Genomic DNA, 16623 nt, shown 5'->3' with positions numbered 1-16623 from the left:
TACATCACATCAGGAGGCAGGTGATGTCAGTTTTTCCCAATATTGGTAACATTAATCTTCAGCACTTGGTTAAGGTGGGTCTGCCAGGTTTCTTTAGTGCAAAGTTATTATTTTCTTAGATATTTTTTAAAGCTTTTTATTTTGAATTGCGGCGTAGCCGATTAAGAATGTTGTGATACTTTCAAGTGAACAGCAAAGGGACTCAGCCATATACATGCACATGCATCCATTCTCCCCCAAGCTCCCCTCCCATCTAGGCTGCCACATAACGTTGAGCAGAGTAGCATGTGCCATGCAGGAGGTCTTTGTTGGTTAACCATTTTAAATATAGCAGTGTGTACACATCGATCCTAAACTCCATATCCCTTCCCCCCTTGGCAACCAAAAGTTTGTTCTTGAAGTCTGTGAGTCTCTTACTGTTTCATAAGTTCATTTGTATCATTTGCTTTCAGATTCTACATACAAGGGATGTCATCTGATATTCCTCTTTCTCTGACTTACTTTACTGAGTATGACAATCTTTAGGTCCATCTGCTGCTGCAAATGCATTATTTCCTTCTTTTAATGGCTGAGTAATATTCCATTGTATATATTTACCACATCTTCTTTATCCATTCCTCTGTCAATGGACATTTAGGTGGCTTCCACGTCTTGACTATTATAAACAGTGCAGCAGTGAACACTGGGGTGCATGTATGCTTTCAGATCATGTTTTTCTCCAGATACATGCCCAGGAGTGGGATGTCAGGGACACGTGGCAGCTCTGCTTTAGTTTTTTAAGGAACATCCATACTGTTCTCCATAAAGGTTGTACCAGTTTACATTCCCACCAATAGTGTAGGAGGTTCCCTTCTCTTGTGGAGAGATATTTTAAGACTATGACTATCATGTCCCTCAATAAACTTTCACCCAGAGGTTTAGCATCTACTGATGATTCTTGCTTTAGTCAATTGATTTATTAACATGGTTACAAAATGGTGACTTTTAAATTCCATTATATCTTCTAAACATGTTAGTTGTCATTCTACTGTGGGAGAAAAGCCTCCTCTTCTCCCACATTTATTTATTTGGTTATTTCTGTATACCTATAGAGATTTGGATATTTATTTTAGTCAATGAGTTCATTGCTGTCAGTTAATTTTGATGCTTAAATTAAAAACTCAAGAGACTAGAAAATACCAAAGGGCATTACATATAATAGGTTTGTATGTGTAAGTCACTCAGTCATGTCGAACTCTTTGGGACCCCATGGACTATTCAGTCCATGGAATTCTCCAGGCCAGAATACTAGAGTGGGTAGCCATTCCCTTCTCCAGGGGATCTTTTCAACCCAGGGATCAAACCCAGGTCTCCCACACTGCAGGTGGATTCTTTACCAGCTGAGCCACCTGGGAAGCCCAAGAATACTGGAGGGAGTAGTCTATCCATCTCCAGGGAATCTTCCCGACCAAGAATCGAACAGGGGTCTCCTGCATTGCAGGCAGATTCTTTACCAGCTGAGCTACCAGGGAAGCCCATATAATAAGGTCATTTTTTATAAAACTTTTGTTTTAGCTATGTATATATGAAACCATCAGTATATTCATATGTCATAGATTGTGACATAAAACTATTTCTTTCTGGTTCACAATCCAAAAATGTTGAGACTTGCTGGCCTAAAGGAGAATGCTGTATTTTTCTATCTTCCCTTAGACAGAAGTGGGTGCTTCCCCCATCCAAGCCCAAGGCAGGGGAGGGAAGATCCAAGAGAACAACTCAGAAAGATTAGGGGCTCCTCATTATCTGATTGGTCATCTCCTTTAAGGGTAGATTTCCACACACTTCAATCTACTGTGCCTGGGAGAGCAAGTTCAGTGTGAACTGGGGAGACGTGCGAGGTGGAGAAAAGGGGGCAGTGGAGAAGTCTGCGTGTCGGCTCCCGGTTTCCTCTGTGTCAAGTGAACACTGTTCCATTGGGTTCAAGAGGGCCGGCCACTGGCTAAGGAGACCCCAGGAGCGCTGGGAGAGCGTTGGCAGAAGTAGGGTCTGAGTGGAAGGAAAAGAGGGAGCGGCAGAACCAGACCCCCAAAGCTTCTGCCCTGTGAGCTCTGAGGAACTGCTCATGTGAAACGCAGGAGTCAGAGAGCCAGCGTGGGGATGCCTACCCACAGGACACGGATGGCCACACAGTCTCAGCCAGAGAAGCAACAGCAGCCAAGAGAGGACCACATAGGAAGTGAGGGGACGATGCCCCCGGATCTCCCTCCCTCCCACTCCCAACCCCACTGAGTCAGAGCATTAAATCGGAGCTGAGATCGAGATTTTTAAGTAGGCTGGACTTCATGAAATCAGAACATACTTCAGAGACATGCCATGAAGGAAGTGGAAAGAGAGATTTGAGAGAACAGAATTGAAGACAGTCTCTGGGCAAAAAAAGAAGACTTTTTTCTAGATTCCATCATGTTGAGATTGCTCCATATTGTTCCTGGTCCCCTTAGGTGAGGCGAGTGGGGGCAGCCCCTCTGAGGCATTAATGCCCCTAAGCCGAGGGTGAGAAGCAATGGCCACAGAGCGGCCTGGGGAGGATGATTTGGCAGGAAAGGGATTGAAAGTGCAGTCCGCGAGGTGAGGAAGGTGTTGACATACAGCAGAACAAGAGAGACTAGGGGGACTGCAGTCTAGTGAAAAGGGACAAGGAACTGGGAGGATGGGGAGGTCAGAACATGGACAGTGAGAGGATGGTGGTCTGTTGAGGGAGGTATGATCATTTTTTCCCGTTGGCTTTCATAATTTAAAAAATTCCCAAAATGCAAGATTTTCCCTAGTCCTGACTCCTAAAGGAAACTAACACTAACGTATTCTCCAGGCTTTTTAGACATCTCTATTTCCAAGCACGTATTTTAGTTAGTGAGTGTTAGTCAGCCACTCGTGTTCAACTCTGTGACCCCATGGACTGGAGCCCACCAGGCTCCTCTGTCCATAGGATCCTCCAGGCAAAAATACTGGAGTGAGTAGCCATTCACTTCTCCAGGGGATCTTCCCACCCCAGGGACGGAACCCTGGTCTCCTGCTTTGCAAGGGGATTCTTAATGAATCTTAATTTTCTTAATGAAAATTTATTGTCCTGCAGTTATTTTCCCCTTAACAATCCATCATGAGTCTCATTCCATGTTGTTGGTTAAATAAATGACACTAAATCAATACCACACAGCTATTAGACATCCCAATACCACTCTCTAGGGCTGACCAGAATGACGTTCTGAGTGAGTTCAGTGACAGTGGAGATGACACAATAGAATGAACAGATATATGGGAAGTAGAATGCAAAAACCCACATTTAATAATATACAAATGGATATTTATTTGCATCATTTTGTACTGGAAAAAGTATAGCAGGATGTGCACCAAAATTTTAACAGTGGTGACATTTCTGACTTTTCTCCTTTTTTGGTTATTTTTTTCCTAATTTTTCTACCACAAATATGTAGTAACAAAGTTTAAAAAAAAAAAAAAGGGAGGCAAATAGGACAAAATTGTGACATATACAAGACAGGTGAAGGGTGCTTGCTCTGTTATTCCTAGCGCTTCACTCTGTACATGTGTTTAATTTCTCAGAAAAGGGGCTAGGATGGCATAAAACAGCACTTAAGTTCAGACACACAATCAACAGCTTAGATGATAACTACCCATCACACTGATGGGCACTGTGTTTCCAAAATGATGGGTTATTCTTTTTGTTTGTAGCTAGAGAGAGAGAGAGAGAGAGAGAGAGAGAGAGAGAGCTGCAAACGCGGGATGACACTGACGTGTACCTAAGTGAGGGGAACAGCTGGAACAGTTACATCGCGTCACCGCTGTCATTCGGGAGCCGACTCTTTAACATGCCGCCCCCTCCCTTACCCCAGTGGAGTTCCGTGCAGAACAAGGACCCCAGGAAACCGCGCAGGGCTTCCTTCTTGATCCTGGAGCAAGACTCAGGCTTTTCCTGAATAAACCACAGGTTGTGAATCATACAACTGACCTTTTTGTTCTTGTTTGGCCCAGAAGATTTTGACTCGCTGGCGAATATGCTTGTCCTCACGGAGCTTCTTCTGCCACTGACGCAATTCTTGAATCTCAGGATCGCAGCGAACCTGGAAAATTCCTGCAAAGCTTTAGTTCCCTTTCTACACACTTCTACACATTAACTTGCTAGCCCTGCAAGGAAAATCCTTTGTAAATCACCTGGATTACTTTTGATTCCAAATTAATCATTGTTCTAAATGAATTAACTATACTCCTAAAGCTCACATAATATTCAAGAGTAAATGAGGCTGGATGAAGGTTTGCTATACTAATGGCAGGCTGAGAACTTTCTAGATCTGTGCTGTTCAACAGAAATATAATGAAACTACATGTGTAATTATAAATTTCCTTAAAGTCTCATCTTATTTTTAAAAAATATTTCTTTATTTATTGAAGGATAATTGACATACAATATGTTAGTTCCAGGTGATTTGACATTTAAATACCTTATGAAATGATCACCATAAGTCTAGTAACCATCTGTCACATACAAAATTGTTACAGTATTATTGGCTATATTCCTTAGGCTGTAAGTTACATCCCTATGACATTTATTTTATAACTGGAAGTTTTTGTACCTCTCAGTCACCTTCACCTCTTTGCACATTCCCCCACTCACCTCCCCTCTGGCAGCCACCAGTTTGTTCTCCCTATCTGTGAGTCTGTTTTATTTGTTCATTTGTTTTTTTAGATTCCATATATAAGTGAAATTTTACAGTATTTGTCTTTCTTTGACTTATTTTACTTAGCCTAATATCCTTTAGAATTATCCACGTTGTCACAAATGGCAAGATTTCATTCTTTTTTTATGATTCAGTAATACTCTGAAAGAGATGGGAATACCAGACCACCTGACCTGCCTCTTGAGAAATCTATATGCAGGTCAGGAAGCAACAGTTAGAACTGGAACAACAGACTGGTTCAAACTAGGAAAAGGAGTAGTATGTCAAGGCTGTATATTGTCACCCTGCTTATTTAACTTATATGCAGCATACATCATGAGAAATGCTGGGCTGGAGGAAGCACAAGCTAGAATCAAGATTGCCAGGAGAAATATCAATAACCTCAGATATGCAGATGACACCACCCTTATGGCAGAAAGTGAAGAACTAAAGAGCTTCTTGATGAAAGATGAGAGGGGGAAACGTTGGCTTAAAGGTCAACATTCAGAAAACTAAGATCATGTCATCTGGCCCCATCACTTCATGGCAAATATGGGGAAACAGTGGCAGACTTTATTTTTTTGGAGGGCTCCAAAAATCACTGCAGATGGTGACTGCAGCCATGAAATTAAAAGATACTTGCTCTTTGGAAGAAAAGTTGTGACTGACCTAGGCAGGCATATTAAAAAGCCAACAAAGGTCCATCTGGTCAAGGCTATGGTTTTTCCAGTAGTCATGTATGAATGTGAGAGTTGGACTATAAAGAAAGCTGAGCACCAAAAAATGTATGCTTTTGAACTGTGGTGTTGGAGAAGACTCCTGAAGTCTTGAAGACTCAAGAAGTCCCTTGGACTGCAAGGAGATCCAGTCAATCCTAAAAGAAATCAGTCCTGAATATTCATTGGAAGGTCTGATGTTGAAGCTGAAACTCCAATACTTTAGCCACCTGATTTGAAGAACTGATTCATTGGAAAAGACCCTGATGCTGGGGAAGATTGAAGGCAGGAGGAGAAGGGGACGACAGAGGATGAGATGTTTGGGTGGCATCACTGATTCAATGCACATGAGTTTGTGCAAGCTCTGGGAGTTGGTGATGGACAGGGAGGCCTGGCGTGCTGCAGTCCACGGGGTCGCACAGAGTCAGACACGACTGAGCGACTGAACCGAAATGAAACACATGTATGCTGCTACTGCTAAGTCACTTCAGTTGTGTTCGACTCTGTGCGACCCCATAGACGGCAGCCTACCAGGTTCCTCTGTCCCTGGGATTCTCCAGGCAAGAACACTGGAGTGGGTTGCCATTTCCTTCTCCGATGCAGGAAAGTGAAAAGTGAAAGTGAAGTTGCTCAGTTGTGTCCAACTCTTAATGACCCCATGGACTGCAGCCTACCAGGATCCTCCATCCATGGGATTTTCCAGGCAAGAGTACTGGAGTGGGGTGCCATTGCCTTCTCTGGAAATACATGTATATATATATGCTGCTGCTGCTGCTGCTGCTAAGTTGCTTCAGTTATGTCCAACTTTGTGCGACCCCATAGACGGCAGCTCACCAGGCTCCCCTGTCCCTGGGATTCTCCAGGCAAGAACACTGGAGTGGGTTGCCATTTCCTTCTCCAACGCATGAAAGTGAAAAGTGAAAGTGAAGTCACTCATTTGTGTCTGACTCTTCACGACCCCATGGACTGCAGCCTACCAGGCTCCTCCGTCCATGGGATTTTCCAGGCAAGAGTACTGGAGTGGGGTGCCATTGCCTTCTCCAGTATATACATATATAACACATCTTGATTCATTAATCCATCCATGGACACTTCAGTTGCTTCCATAATCTTAGCTATTGTAAATAATGCTGCAGTGAACATAGTTCCCCAACCAGGGATCAAATGCAGGCCCTTGGCAGTGAAAACACAAGTCCTAACCATTGGAGCACCAGGAATTCCTGTATCTTTCTGAATTAGTGTTTTTGTTTTCTTAGGGTAAATACCCAGAAGTGAAATTGCTGGATTACATGATAGTTCTATTGCAATCTCATTTCAAAAAGTGAAAATAAACTGGCAAGATTATTTTAAGAATACATTTTGTTGGACTTCCCTCGTGGTCCAGTGGCTAAAACTCTACACTCCCAATTCAGTGGGGCCTGGATTTGATTCCTGGTCAGGGAACTAGATCCCACATGGCTCAACTAAATACCCCACATGGTGCAATGAAGATCAAAGATCCTGAGTGCTGCAACTAAGACCTGATGCAGCCAAATAAATAAATATTTAAAAAGGAATACATTTTATCTAACTTGAAAGATCCAAAATAATATCATTTCAACACATAATCAATATAAAATATTTTTATGAACTATTTTGCTGTTTTCTATACTAAGTATCCAACCTCTGATATGTATTTCACTTACAGAATATTTAAATTTGGATATTTTTAAGTGCTCAATAGCTGCATGTAGCTGGTGGCTATTGTACAGGACAGCAGAGTTCTAGACAAAACAGTTTTATTTGATTGAGTGCCTACTGCATACTGGGCTTTGTACAAGGCATTGGGAATAAAGAAATAACTAGTGGTAATTATAATAATAATTATTAAACCATTAATATAACTCATAATTATTGAACATTTATGTCTCAGTCATTGTTTAGGTTTTTATATATTTTAACCATCAAAAGCAGATTATCCCCATCTTACAGATAAGGAAACCAAGTTTAAGTGGTTTGTGTAATCTCACAGCTAGGAAATGGATTCAAACATAGGCAAGATGTTCCAGTTTCCCTTGAGAGACACAGGATTCACAGGAGCAAGATCAGTAAGGTGTGGTAAGAGTAACGATATCAGTGAGTACAAGGGGACACAGAGCGGGAAGCGAACTCAGCCTGGAGAGGTCGGGAAAGCCTTCATGGAGGAAATCGCCTCTGGGCTGAGTGTGGAAGGACAACCTGGAGTTGGCTGTGGAGAGGAGGCGAGTGGAGTGTCATGGCGTCCTGGGGACCTGGCATTTAAGGAAAATGAGTAAAGAAAGCCCAGGAAGCGGGCAAGTGGGAGAGCACAGGCTCCTCTAAAGGGGCAGCTGCCCCCAGCTCTGCTGATCCAGGCGACGCCTCCAAGCCAGAACCCAACCTCCCGATTTTCCTGGACACCACTGGGTCTTCAGACTTGCTACTCTGATCATTGGAACCCAGGCTTCCTACTGTGATCACTGCAATCCTTTGATTTGAACCATTCAAAGTCACTCACACATCCACCTTTCCAGGGCAAGAACACGGTCCTCGAAAGAGCTACACTGAGTCCCAACTCACAGTACCAGCCACCTCATTGCCATTCCTCTGTGTTCCTCCCCCATCGGGAGAGTCTACCTCTTACTTCTCTCATAGTAACTTGACTTTGGGAGCCTGTTGCCCTTCCCTCCCATTAGATTTTCAGTCATCAGGAACTCCAGTTCTTATAAATTATGGTAAAATGCACATAACATAAAATCTATCATTTTAACCAAAGTATAAAATTCAGTGGCATGAGTGTATTTACAATATTGTACAAACATCACCACTATCTAATTCCAGAAGATCGTCATCATCCAAAAAAGAAATCACAAATGCATTAAGCAGTCACTTGCAATTCTCCCCTCTCCCCAGCCCCTGGCACCCACTAATCTGCTGTAGTCTCCATGTGTGGTGTTGTGCTTAGTCGCTGCTACTGTCATGTCCGACTCTGTGTGACCCCATAGATGGCAGCCCAACAGGCTCCCCCGTCCCTGGGATTCTCCAGGCAAGAGTATTGGAGTGGGGTGCCATTGCCTTCTCCAATGCATGAAAGTGAAAAGTGAAAATGAAGTCGCTCAGTCGTGTCCGACTCTTAGCGACCCCATGGACTGCAGCCCACCAGGCTCCTCTGTCCATGGGATTTTCCAGGTAAGAGTACTGGAGTGGGGTGCCATTACCTCCTCCAGGGGATCTTCCCAACCCAAGGGGTGAACCCAGGTCTCCCACATTGCAGGCAGATTCTTTACCAACTGAGCCACAAGGGAAGCCCAAGAATACTGGAGTGGGTAGCCTATCGCTTCTCCAGGGGATCTTCCAAACCCAGGAATCAAACCGGGGTTTCCTGCATCGCAGGCAGATTCTTTACCAGCTGAGCTACCAGGGAAGCCCGTAGTCTCCACAGTCTCATCTTAATCTGTAGATTCACAGTCTCTATGGATTTCCTATTCTGGATATTTTATATAAATAAACTCATTAGTAGGTAGCATTTTGTGTCTGGATTCTTTCATTTATTGTTGTTGTTCAGCCACTAAGTTGTGTTCAACTCTTTGCAACCCCATGAGCAGCAGCACGCCAGGCTCTCTGTCCTCCACTGTCTCCCGGAGTTTGCTCAAATTCATGTCCTTTGAGCTGGTGATGCCATCTAACCATCTCATCCTCTGCTTGCCCCCCTTCAAAAGCTCTAGCATGGTCAATGAAGCAGAAGTAGATGTTCTTCTGGAACTCCCTTGCTTTCTCCATGATCCAATGAATGCTGGCAATTCGATCTCTGGTTCCTCTGTCTCTTTGAAACCCAGCTTGTACACCTGGAAGCTTTCGGTTCATGTACTGCTGAAGCATAGCTTGAAGGATTTTGAGCATTACCTTGCTCGAATATGACATGAGCACAACTCTGCAGTACTTTGAACATTCTTTGGCATTGCTTGTCTTTGGGATTGGAATGAAAACTGACCTTTTCCAGTCCTGGGGCTACCTCTGAGTTTTCCAAATTTGCTGGCATATTAAGCATAACACTTTAACAACATCATCTTTTAGGATTTGAAATAGGTCAGCTGAAATTTCATCACCTCCACTAGCTTTGTTCGTACTGATGCTTCCTAAGGCCCATTTGACTTCACATTCCAGGATGTCTGGCTCTAGGTGAGTGACCACTAACCACACCATTGTGGTTATCTGGGTCATTAAGATCATTTTTGTATAGTTCTTCTGCATATTCTTGCCACCTCTTCTTAATCTCTTCTGCTTCTGTTAGGTCCTTATCTTTTCTGTCCTTTATTGTTCCCATCCATGCATGAAATGTTCCATTGATATCTCCAATTTTCTTGAAGATATCTCTAGTCTTTCCCATTCTATTGTTTTCTTTTACTTTTTTGCATTGTTCATTTAAGAAGGCCTTCTTATCCCTCCTTGCTGTTCTCTGGAACTCTGCATTCGGTTGGGTATATCTTTCGTTTTCTCCCTCGCCTTTCATTTCTCTTCTTTCCTCAGCTATTTGTAAAGCCTCCTCAGACAACCACTTTGCCTTCTTGCATTTCTTTTTCTTTGGGATGATTTTGGTCACTGCCTCCTGCACAATGCTATGAACCTTTCATTGTTCTTCAGGCTCTCTGTCTATCAGATTTAATTCCTTGAATTTATTTATCTTCACTGTATAATTATAAGAGATTTGATTTAGGCCATACCTGAATGGCCTGGTGCTTTCCCTACTTTCTTCAGTTTAAACCTGAATTTTGCAATAAGGAGGTTGTGATCTGAGTCACAGTCAGCTCCAGATCTTGTGTTTACTGACTGTATAGAGCTTCTCTATCTTTGGCTGCAAAGAACATAATCAATCTGATTTTGGTGTAGACCAATCTGGTGATGTACATGTGTAGACTCATCTCTTGTGCTGTTGGAAGAGGGTGTTTGTTATGACCAGTGTGTTCTTTTGACAAAATTTTGTTAGCCTTTGACCTACTTCATTTTGTACTCCAAGACAAAACTTGCCTGTCATTCCTGGTATCTCTTCATTTCCTACTTTTGCATTCCAATCCCCTAAAATGAAAAGGACACCTTTTTTTTTTTTTTTTTGGTGTTAGTTCTAGAAGGTCTTGTCAGTCTTTATAGAACCATTCAACTTAATTTTCTTTGGCATCAGTGGTTGGGGCATAGACTTGGATTACTGTGATGTCAAATGGTTTGCCTTGGAAATGAACCAAGATCATTCTGTTGTTTTTGAGAGTGTACCAAAATACTGTATTTTGGACTCTTTTGGTGACTATGAGGGCTACTGCATTTCTTCTAAGGGATTCTTGCCCACAGTGGTAGATAAAATGGTTATACGAATTAAATTCACCCATTTTAACTCACTGATTCCTAAGATATCAATGTTCAGTCTCACCGTCTCCTGCTTGACTATGTCCAATTTACCTTGATTCACGGACCTAACATTCCATGTTCCTATACAATATTGTTCTTTACAGCATCAGATTTACTTTCGCCAGCAGACACATCCACAGCTGAGCATCATTTTCACTTTGGCCCAGCCACTTCTTCCTTTCTGGTGCTATTAATAATTGCTCTCCACTCTTCCCCAGCATATTGCACACCTTCCAACCTGGGGAGGCTCCTCTTCCAGTGTTATATCTTTTTTGCCTTTTCATACTGTCCATGGGGTTCTCCAGGCAAGAATACTGGAGTGGGTTGCTATTTCCTCCTCCAGGGGACCACATGTTGTCAGAACTCTTTACTATGACCCATCTGTCTTGTGTGGCCCTGACCAGCTTGGCTCTTAGCTTATTTGAATTACATAAGCCCCTTTGTTTATGATCCCACGGCTGTGATCCATGAAGGGGATTCTTTCACTTAGGATTTAATATTTTCAAGGTTCATTCACTTTATAACATTTTCAGTACTTCCTTCCTGAATAATATTCCATGGCATAGTCATGCCACATTTTGTTTATCCATTCATTAGCTGATGAACATTTGAGTTGTGTCTACCTTTTTGGCTATTCTTAATAGAGCTGCTACAAACATAAGTTTATGAGTTTTTGCTTGAGCATCTATTTTCAATTTTTCTTTAGTATATACCTAGGAGTGGAATTGCTGGGTTGTATGGTAAGTTTATGATTAACTTATTTAGAAGTCATCAATTGTTTTTCACAGTAGCTACATCATTTTATATTCTCATCAGCAATGCATGAGGGTTCTAATTTCTTCACATCCTTGCCAATACTTATTTTCCATTTAAAAAATTTTATTATCATACCCATCCTAGTGGATGTAAAATGGTATCTCACTTTGGTTTTGATTTGCTTTTCCTTTGGCTTAAAGCTCAACATTCAGAAAACGAAGCTCATGGCATCCGGTCCCATCACTTCATGGGAAATAGATGGGGAAACAGTGGAAACAGTGTCAGACTTTATTTTTCTGGGCTCCGAAATCACTACAGATGGTGACTGCAGCCATGAAATTAAAAGACACTTACTCCTTGGAAGGAAAGTTATGACCAACCTAGATAGCATATTGAAAAGCAGAGACATTACTTTGCCAACAAAGGTTCATCTAGTCAAGGCTGTGGTTTTTCCTGTGGTTATGTATGGATGTGAGAGTTGGACTGTGAAGAAGGCTGAGCGCTGAAGAATTGATGCTTTTGAACTGTGGTGTTGGAGAAGCCTCTTGAGAGTCCCTTGGACTGCAAGGAGATCCAACCAGTCCATTCTGAAGGAGATCAGCCCTGGGATTTCTTTGGAAGGAATGATGCTAAAACTGAAACTCCAGTACTTTGGCCACCTCATGCGAAGAGCTGACTCATTGGAAAAGACTCTGATGCTGGGAGGGATTGGGGGCAGGAGGAGAAGGGGACGATAGAGGATGAGATGGCTGGATGGCATCACTGACTTGATGGATGTGAGTCTGGGTGAACTCCGGGAGTTGGTGATGGACAGGTAGGCCTGGCGTGCTGCGATTCATGGGGTCACAAAGAGTCAGACAGAGCTGAGCAACTGAACTGAACTGAACTGAACTGAATGACTATGACATTGAGCATCTTTTCATGTGTTTGTTGGCCACTGGTGTATCTTCTTCAGAGAAATATCTACTGAAGTTCTTTGCTCTTTATAAAATGGAGTTGTCTTTTTATTGTCGAATTATATTTTTTATATATTCTGGATATTAGACTCTTACTTGATACACGCTTGTTAATATTTTCTCCCATTCTGTAAAATGTCTTTTAACTCTCTTGATAGTGTCCTTTGATGCACAAAGTTTTTAATTTTGATGAAGTCCAATTGAATATTTTTCCTTTGTTGCTAGTGCTTTGGGTGTCACATCTAAGAAATCACTATTGAATTCAAGGCCTTAAAGATTTACTTGTATGTTTTCTTACAAGAGTTGTATAGCTTTAGACCTTGTATTTAGCTCTATGATCCATTCTGAGTTAATTTTTTACACAGTATAGTATTAGGAAGTGAAAGAAAGTGAAGTCGCTCAGTTGTGTTCGACTCTTTGCGACCCCATGGACTGTAGCCTGCCAGGATCCTCCATCCACAGGATTTTCCAGGCAAGAACACTGGAGTGGGTTGCCATTTCCTTCTCCAGGGGATCTTCCCGACCCAGGGATCAAAGTGAGAGAGTCAATTCCTAGGCAGATTGATAAGAAGTCCAGGGTTCCCCAAGGAGAGAGGGGTCTGGAATTCTCAAGGAGGAAGAAAGGACAAACTTTTTTTGTCCCTCTACATTTCTTAGGATTATATAACAATAATGTATCCTGCTTGAGGACAGTCTCTGGAAAAAACCTTCCGGCTAATCCTGTTATTTTAAGGTTGTAAATTATGGGAGTAGGTCTAGTGAGGTCTTTACAACCTCTAGACATTCTTTTGATTCACTGTAATAACTAATTAGAGAGTATATAACTCCATGGCTAACACTAGCAAAGGGGTGCTCTTTCTACCCCCTTCTGATGCCTATGTCAGAAGCTTTTTCTATCTCCTTTATACTTTAATGAAACTTTATTACACAAAAGCTCTGAGTGATCAAGCCTCGTCTCTGACCCTGGATTGAATTCTTCTCCTCTGGAGGCCAAAAATCCTGGCATCTTTGCGTGGCTCAGCAACAACCTTTCATCTTGGGGGCTCCTCCGGGATTCTTTAGGACAAGGTAAGGATGTTTGGAGCTCTAGTTCTTTGTTACACAAAAGCTCTGAGCGATCAAGCCTCATCTCTGGTCCTGGATTGAATTCTTCTCCTCTGGAGGCCAAGAATCCCAGCATCTTTTTGTGTGTCAGCAACAGTCTTTCAAAAGCTGGGTCTCTTGCGTTGCAGGCAGATTCTTTAGTGTCTCAGCCACCATGGAAGCCCATAAAACTACAGTCCAACTTAATTCTTCTCCATGTAGACATCCAGTTTTCCCAGCATCATTTGTTAAAGAGACAGTCACTCCCCCCATTGAATAGTCTTGGTATCCTTGTTAGAAATCATCTGACCACAGTTGTATGGGTTCATTTCCAACCTCTCAATTCTATTCCCCTAATGCTTTTTCCTTTAAGTTAAAATTTATTCACCTCCTAAATAAGGTACAGGGATTGTGAATAAAGCTTAGTATACACTTATTAAATCCTGACATATTTAATGCTGCTTACATTTAGCATATGAATTTCTTCCCAAAATGCTCATCACAGCTGGATTGAAAGATTATTTTTTAAATGTGGCAATGTGGTTTAGTTGAATATAGCACATTATAAGTCTCCTAGATATCCAAAGAGATTTGCATACCTCTTGCAAATTGGGGGATTATGTTCTATGACATAAATATAGGGTCATTTTTATTCTCTGAAATTTGCATAACTTTATAGGTATATACATATATAGTACTTTGCATGTATATGTAATTTTTAAAATATATATTTATAAACAAATTATATTTTTTAAGCAAGAGTAGTTTTCATTTACAAATTCAACTAGAAACAGTCTTCTTTATTTTGGAAAAATAAAAGTTGAAGTTGAAACAAAAGAACAAGCAGCAAAATCTATTCAGATCCAGATCCACCACTAACATATGGAAGTACAGTTAACCCATGAGCAACATGGGTTTGAACTGCTTGTATCCACTTACACCGTTCAGTACTACACAATCCACAGTAGCTTGAATCCATAGATGTGGAACTTCAGATACCAAGCAGCATCTGTGGGACTTGAGTTTCCTCCCATTCTGGTATCTATGCAGGTTCTGGAGCCAATCCCCTGTAGATACTGAGGGATGACTGTACTTTTTTTTTTTTTTTCCCCAGTTTCAAAGCAAAAACAACCACTTTAAATTGGCAGGGAGCCCAGTCATGGCAAACTTGCTGTCATGAACATCCTTTAACCTTTTACCTTCCTGGATTAGTTTCCCAACAGTCCTGCTGTCTTCCAGAAGGATTCTCCCATGGATTTTTATAACTAGGAATCTTGAGAAATGTTGGGGTTGGGATGATTTCTATCCCTTCCCTTCCAGAAAGTTTCTAGTTTCTTTATGCAGATCAATCCAAAGCACCCCAGAGCTCTACTCACCAAGAGGAATTTGGAGAACTGTCCTGATCAAATTCAAGAAGAATAAAATTCTTCCTGTTACTTCCTCTCCCAGGGCATGGGGTATAGTGTGCCTCACTTGTTTTAAGATAACTACTCAAGTAATTTTCTTTTTCCAAAATAAAGAAGACTGACTGTTTTCAGTTGAGTTTATAAATGAAAACTATTCTTGCTTAAACAAATACAATTTGTCTATAAACATATATTTTAAAAATTATATATACATATAAAGTACTATATATGTATCTACCTATAAATTATAAAGTGATGCAAATTTCAGAGAATAAAAATGACCCAATATTTATGTCATAGAAATAATCCCCCAAATCTTTTAAGTTACAAATCAACACTTTTATAGTGTTCCCCAAAGTCTTATTTCATAAGGTTAGGTACCTTCAACATCTTTGTTCTGGATAGGAAGATTATCAGCTGTGGTCTGAGCAAGCTCAAATTCTTCCAGAAGGCCAAAAAGAGGGTTATCCACAACTTTCCCACAAGCTTCTGTTTATCAGGATCCAAGAACACAGATATCCTTACATTTCTTCCCTGTGACAACTCATACCCTAAATGAGAATAAACTTGGAGAATCTTCTGAATCACTAAAGAAGGGTTAATACTAATTATAATCAGTAAGTTGCTTTACTATAGTCAAATTATTTCTTTACAGTTGGTTTATTCTTAAAATTTGGAAGGAGTTGTGGGTTCCTCTAGGGAGAAACCTATATGCAGGTCAGGAAGAAACAGTTAGAACTGGACATGGAACAACAGACTGGTTCCAAATAGGAAAAGGAATACGTCAAGGCTGTATATTGTCACCCTGCTTATCTAGCTTATATGCAGAGTACATCATGAGAAACACTGGGCTGGAAGAAGCACAAGCTGGAATCAAGATTGCTGGGAAAAATATCAATAACCTCAGATACGCAGATGACACCACCCTTATGGCAGAAAGTGAAGAGGAACTCAAAAGCCTGTTGATGAAAGTGAAAGAGCAGAGTGAAAAAGTTGGCTTAAAGCTCAACATTCAGAAAACGAAGCTCATGGCATCTGGTCCCATCACTTCATGGGAAATAGATGGGGAAACAGTGTCAGACTTTATTTTGGGGGGCTCCAAAATCACTGCAGATGGTGGCTGCAGCCATGAAATTAAAAGATGTTTACTCCTTGGAAGGAAAGTTGTGACCAACCTAGATAGCATATTCCAAAGCAGAGACATAACTTTGCCAACAAAGGTCTATCTAGTCAAGGCTATGGTTTTTCCAGTGGTCATATATGGATATGAGAGTTGGACTGTGAAGAAAGCTGAGTGCTGGAGAATTGATGCTTTTGAACTGTGGTGTTGGAGAAGACTCTTGAGAGTCCCTTGGACTGCAAGGAGATCCAACCAGTCCATTCTAAAGGAGATCAGTCCTGGGTGTTCTTTGGAAGCTCCTGCTGCTGCTGCTAAATCACTTCAGTTGTGTCCGACTCTGTGCGACCCCATAGATGGCAGCCCACCAGGCTCCCCTATCCCTGGGATTCTCCAGGCAAGAACACTGGAGTGGATTGCCATTTCCTTCTCCAGTTCTTTGGAAGGAATGATGCTAAAGCTGAAACTCCAGTACTTGGTCATGCGAAG

The 16623-nt window shown here is 41.6% G+C and overlaps 1 protein-coding gene across 2 annotated transcripts in view; it reads right to left on the bottom strand.

Annotated features, from left to right (window-relative positions):
- Positions 1–3329: 3329 nt before the first annotated feature.
- Positions 3330–16623, bottom strand: part of IQCK (IQ motif containing K) — a 125598-nt gene continuing 112304 nt past the window's right edge. The window contains exons 9-10 of one of the 2 annotated variants that reach the window (XM_061401300.1): positions 4001–4112; positions 3330–3723 (exon numbers count right to left, since the gene is read on the bottom strand). In XM_061401300.1, the coding sequence (XP_061257284.1) occupies positions 3662–3723; positions 4001–4112 (174 nt within the window). In that variant the 3' untranslated portion in view covers positions 3330–3661. The remainder of the gene's footprint in view (positions 3724–4000; positions 4113–16623) is intronic. The other variant, XM_061401299.1, reaches the window with a different exon arrangement.

Source organism: Bos javanicus, chromosome 25 (assembly GCF_032452875.1).
Source record: "Bos javanicus breed banteng chromosome 25, ARS-OSU_banteng_1.0, whole genome shotgun sequence".
In the NCBI taxonomy this organism is placed as follows: domain Eukaryota; kingdom Metazoa; phylum Chordata; class Mammalia; order Artiodactyla; family Bovidae; genus Bos; species Bos javanicus.
The sequence above is the reverse complement of the archived record's forward strand: the minus strand, read 5'-3'. Positions and strand labels throughout refer to the sequence as shown.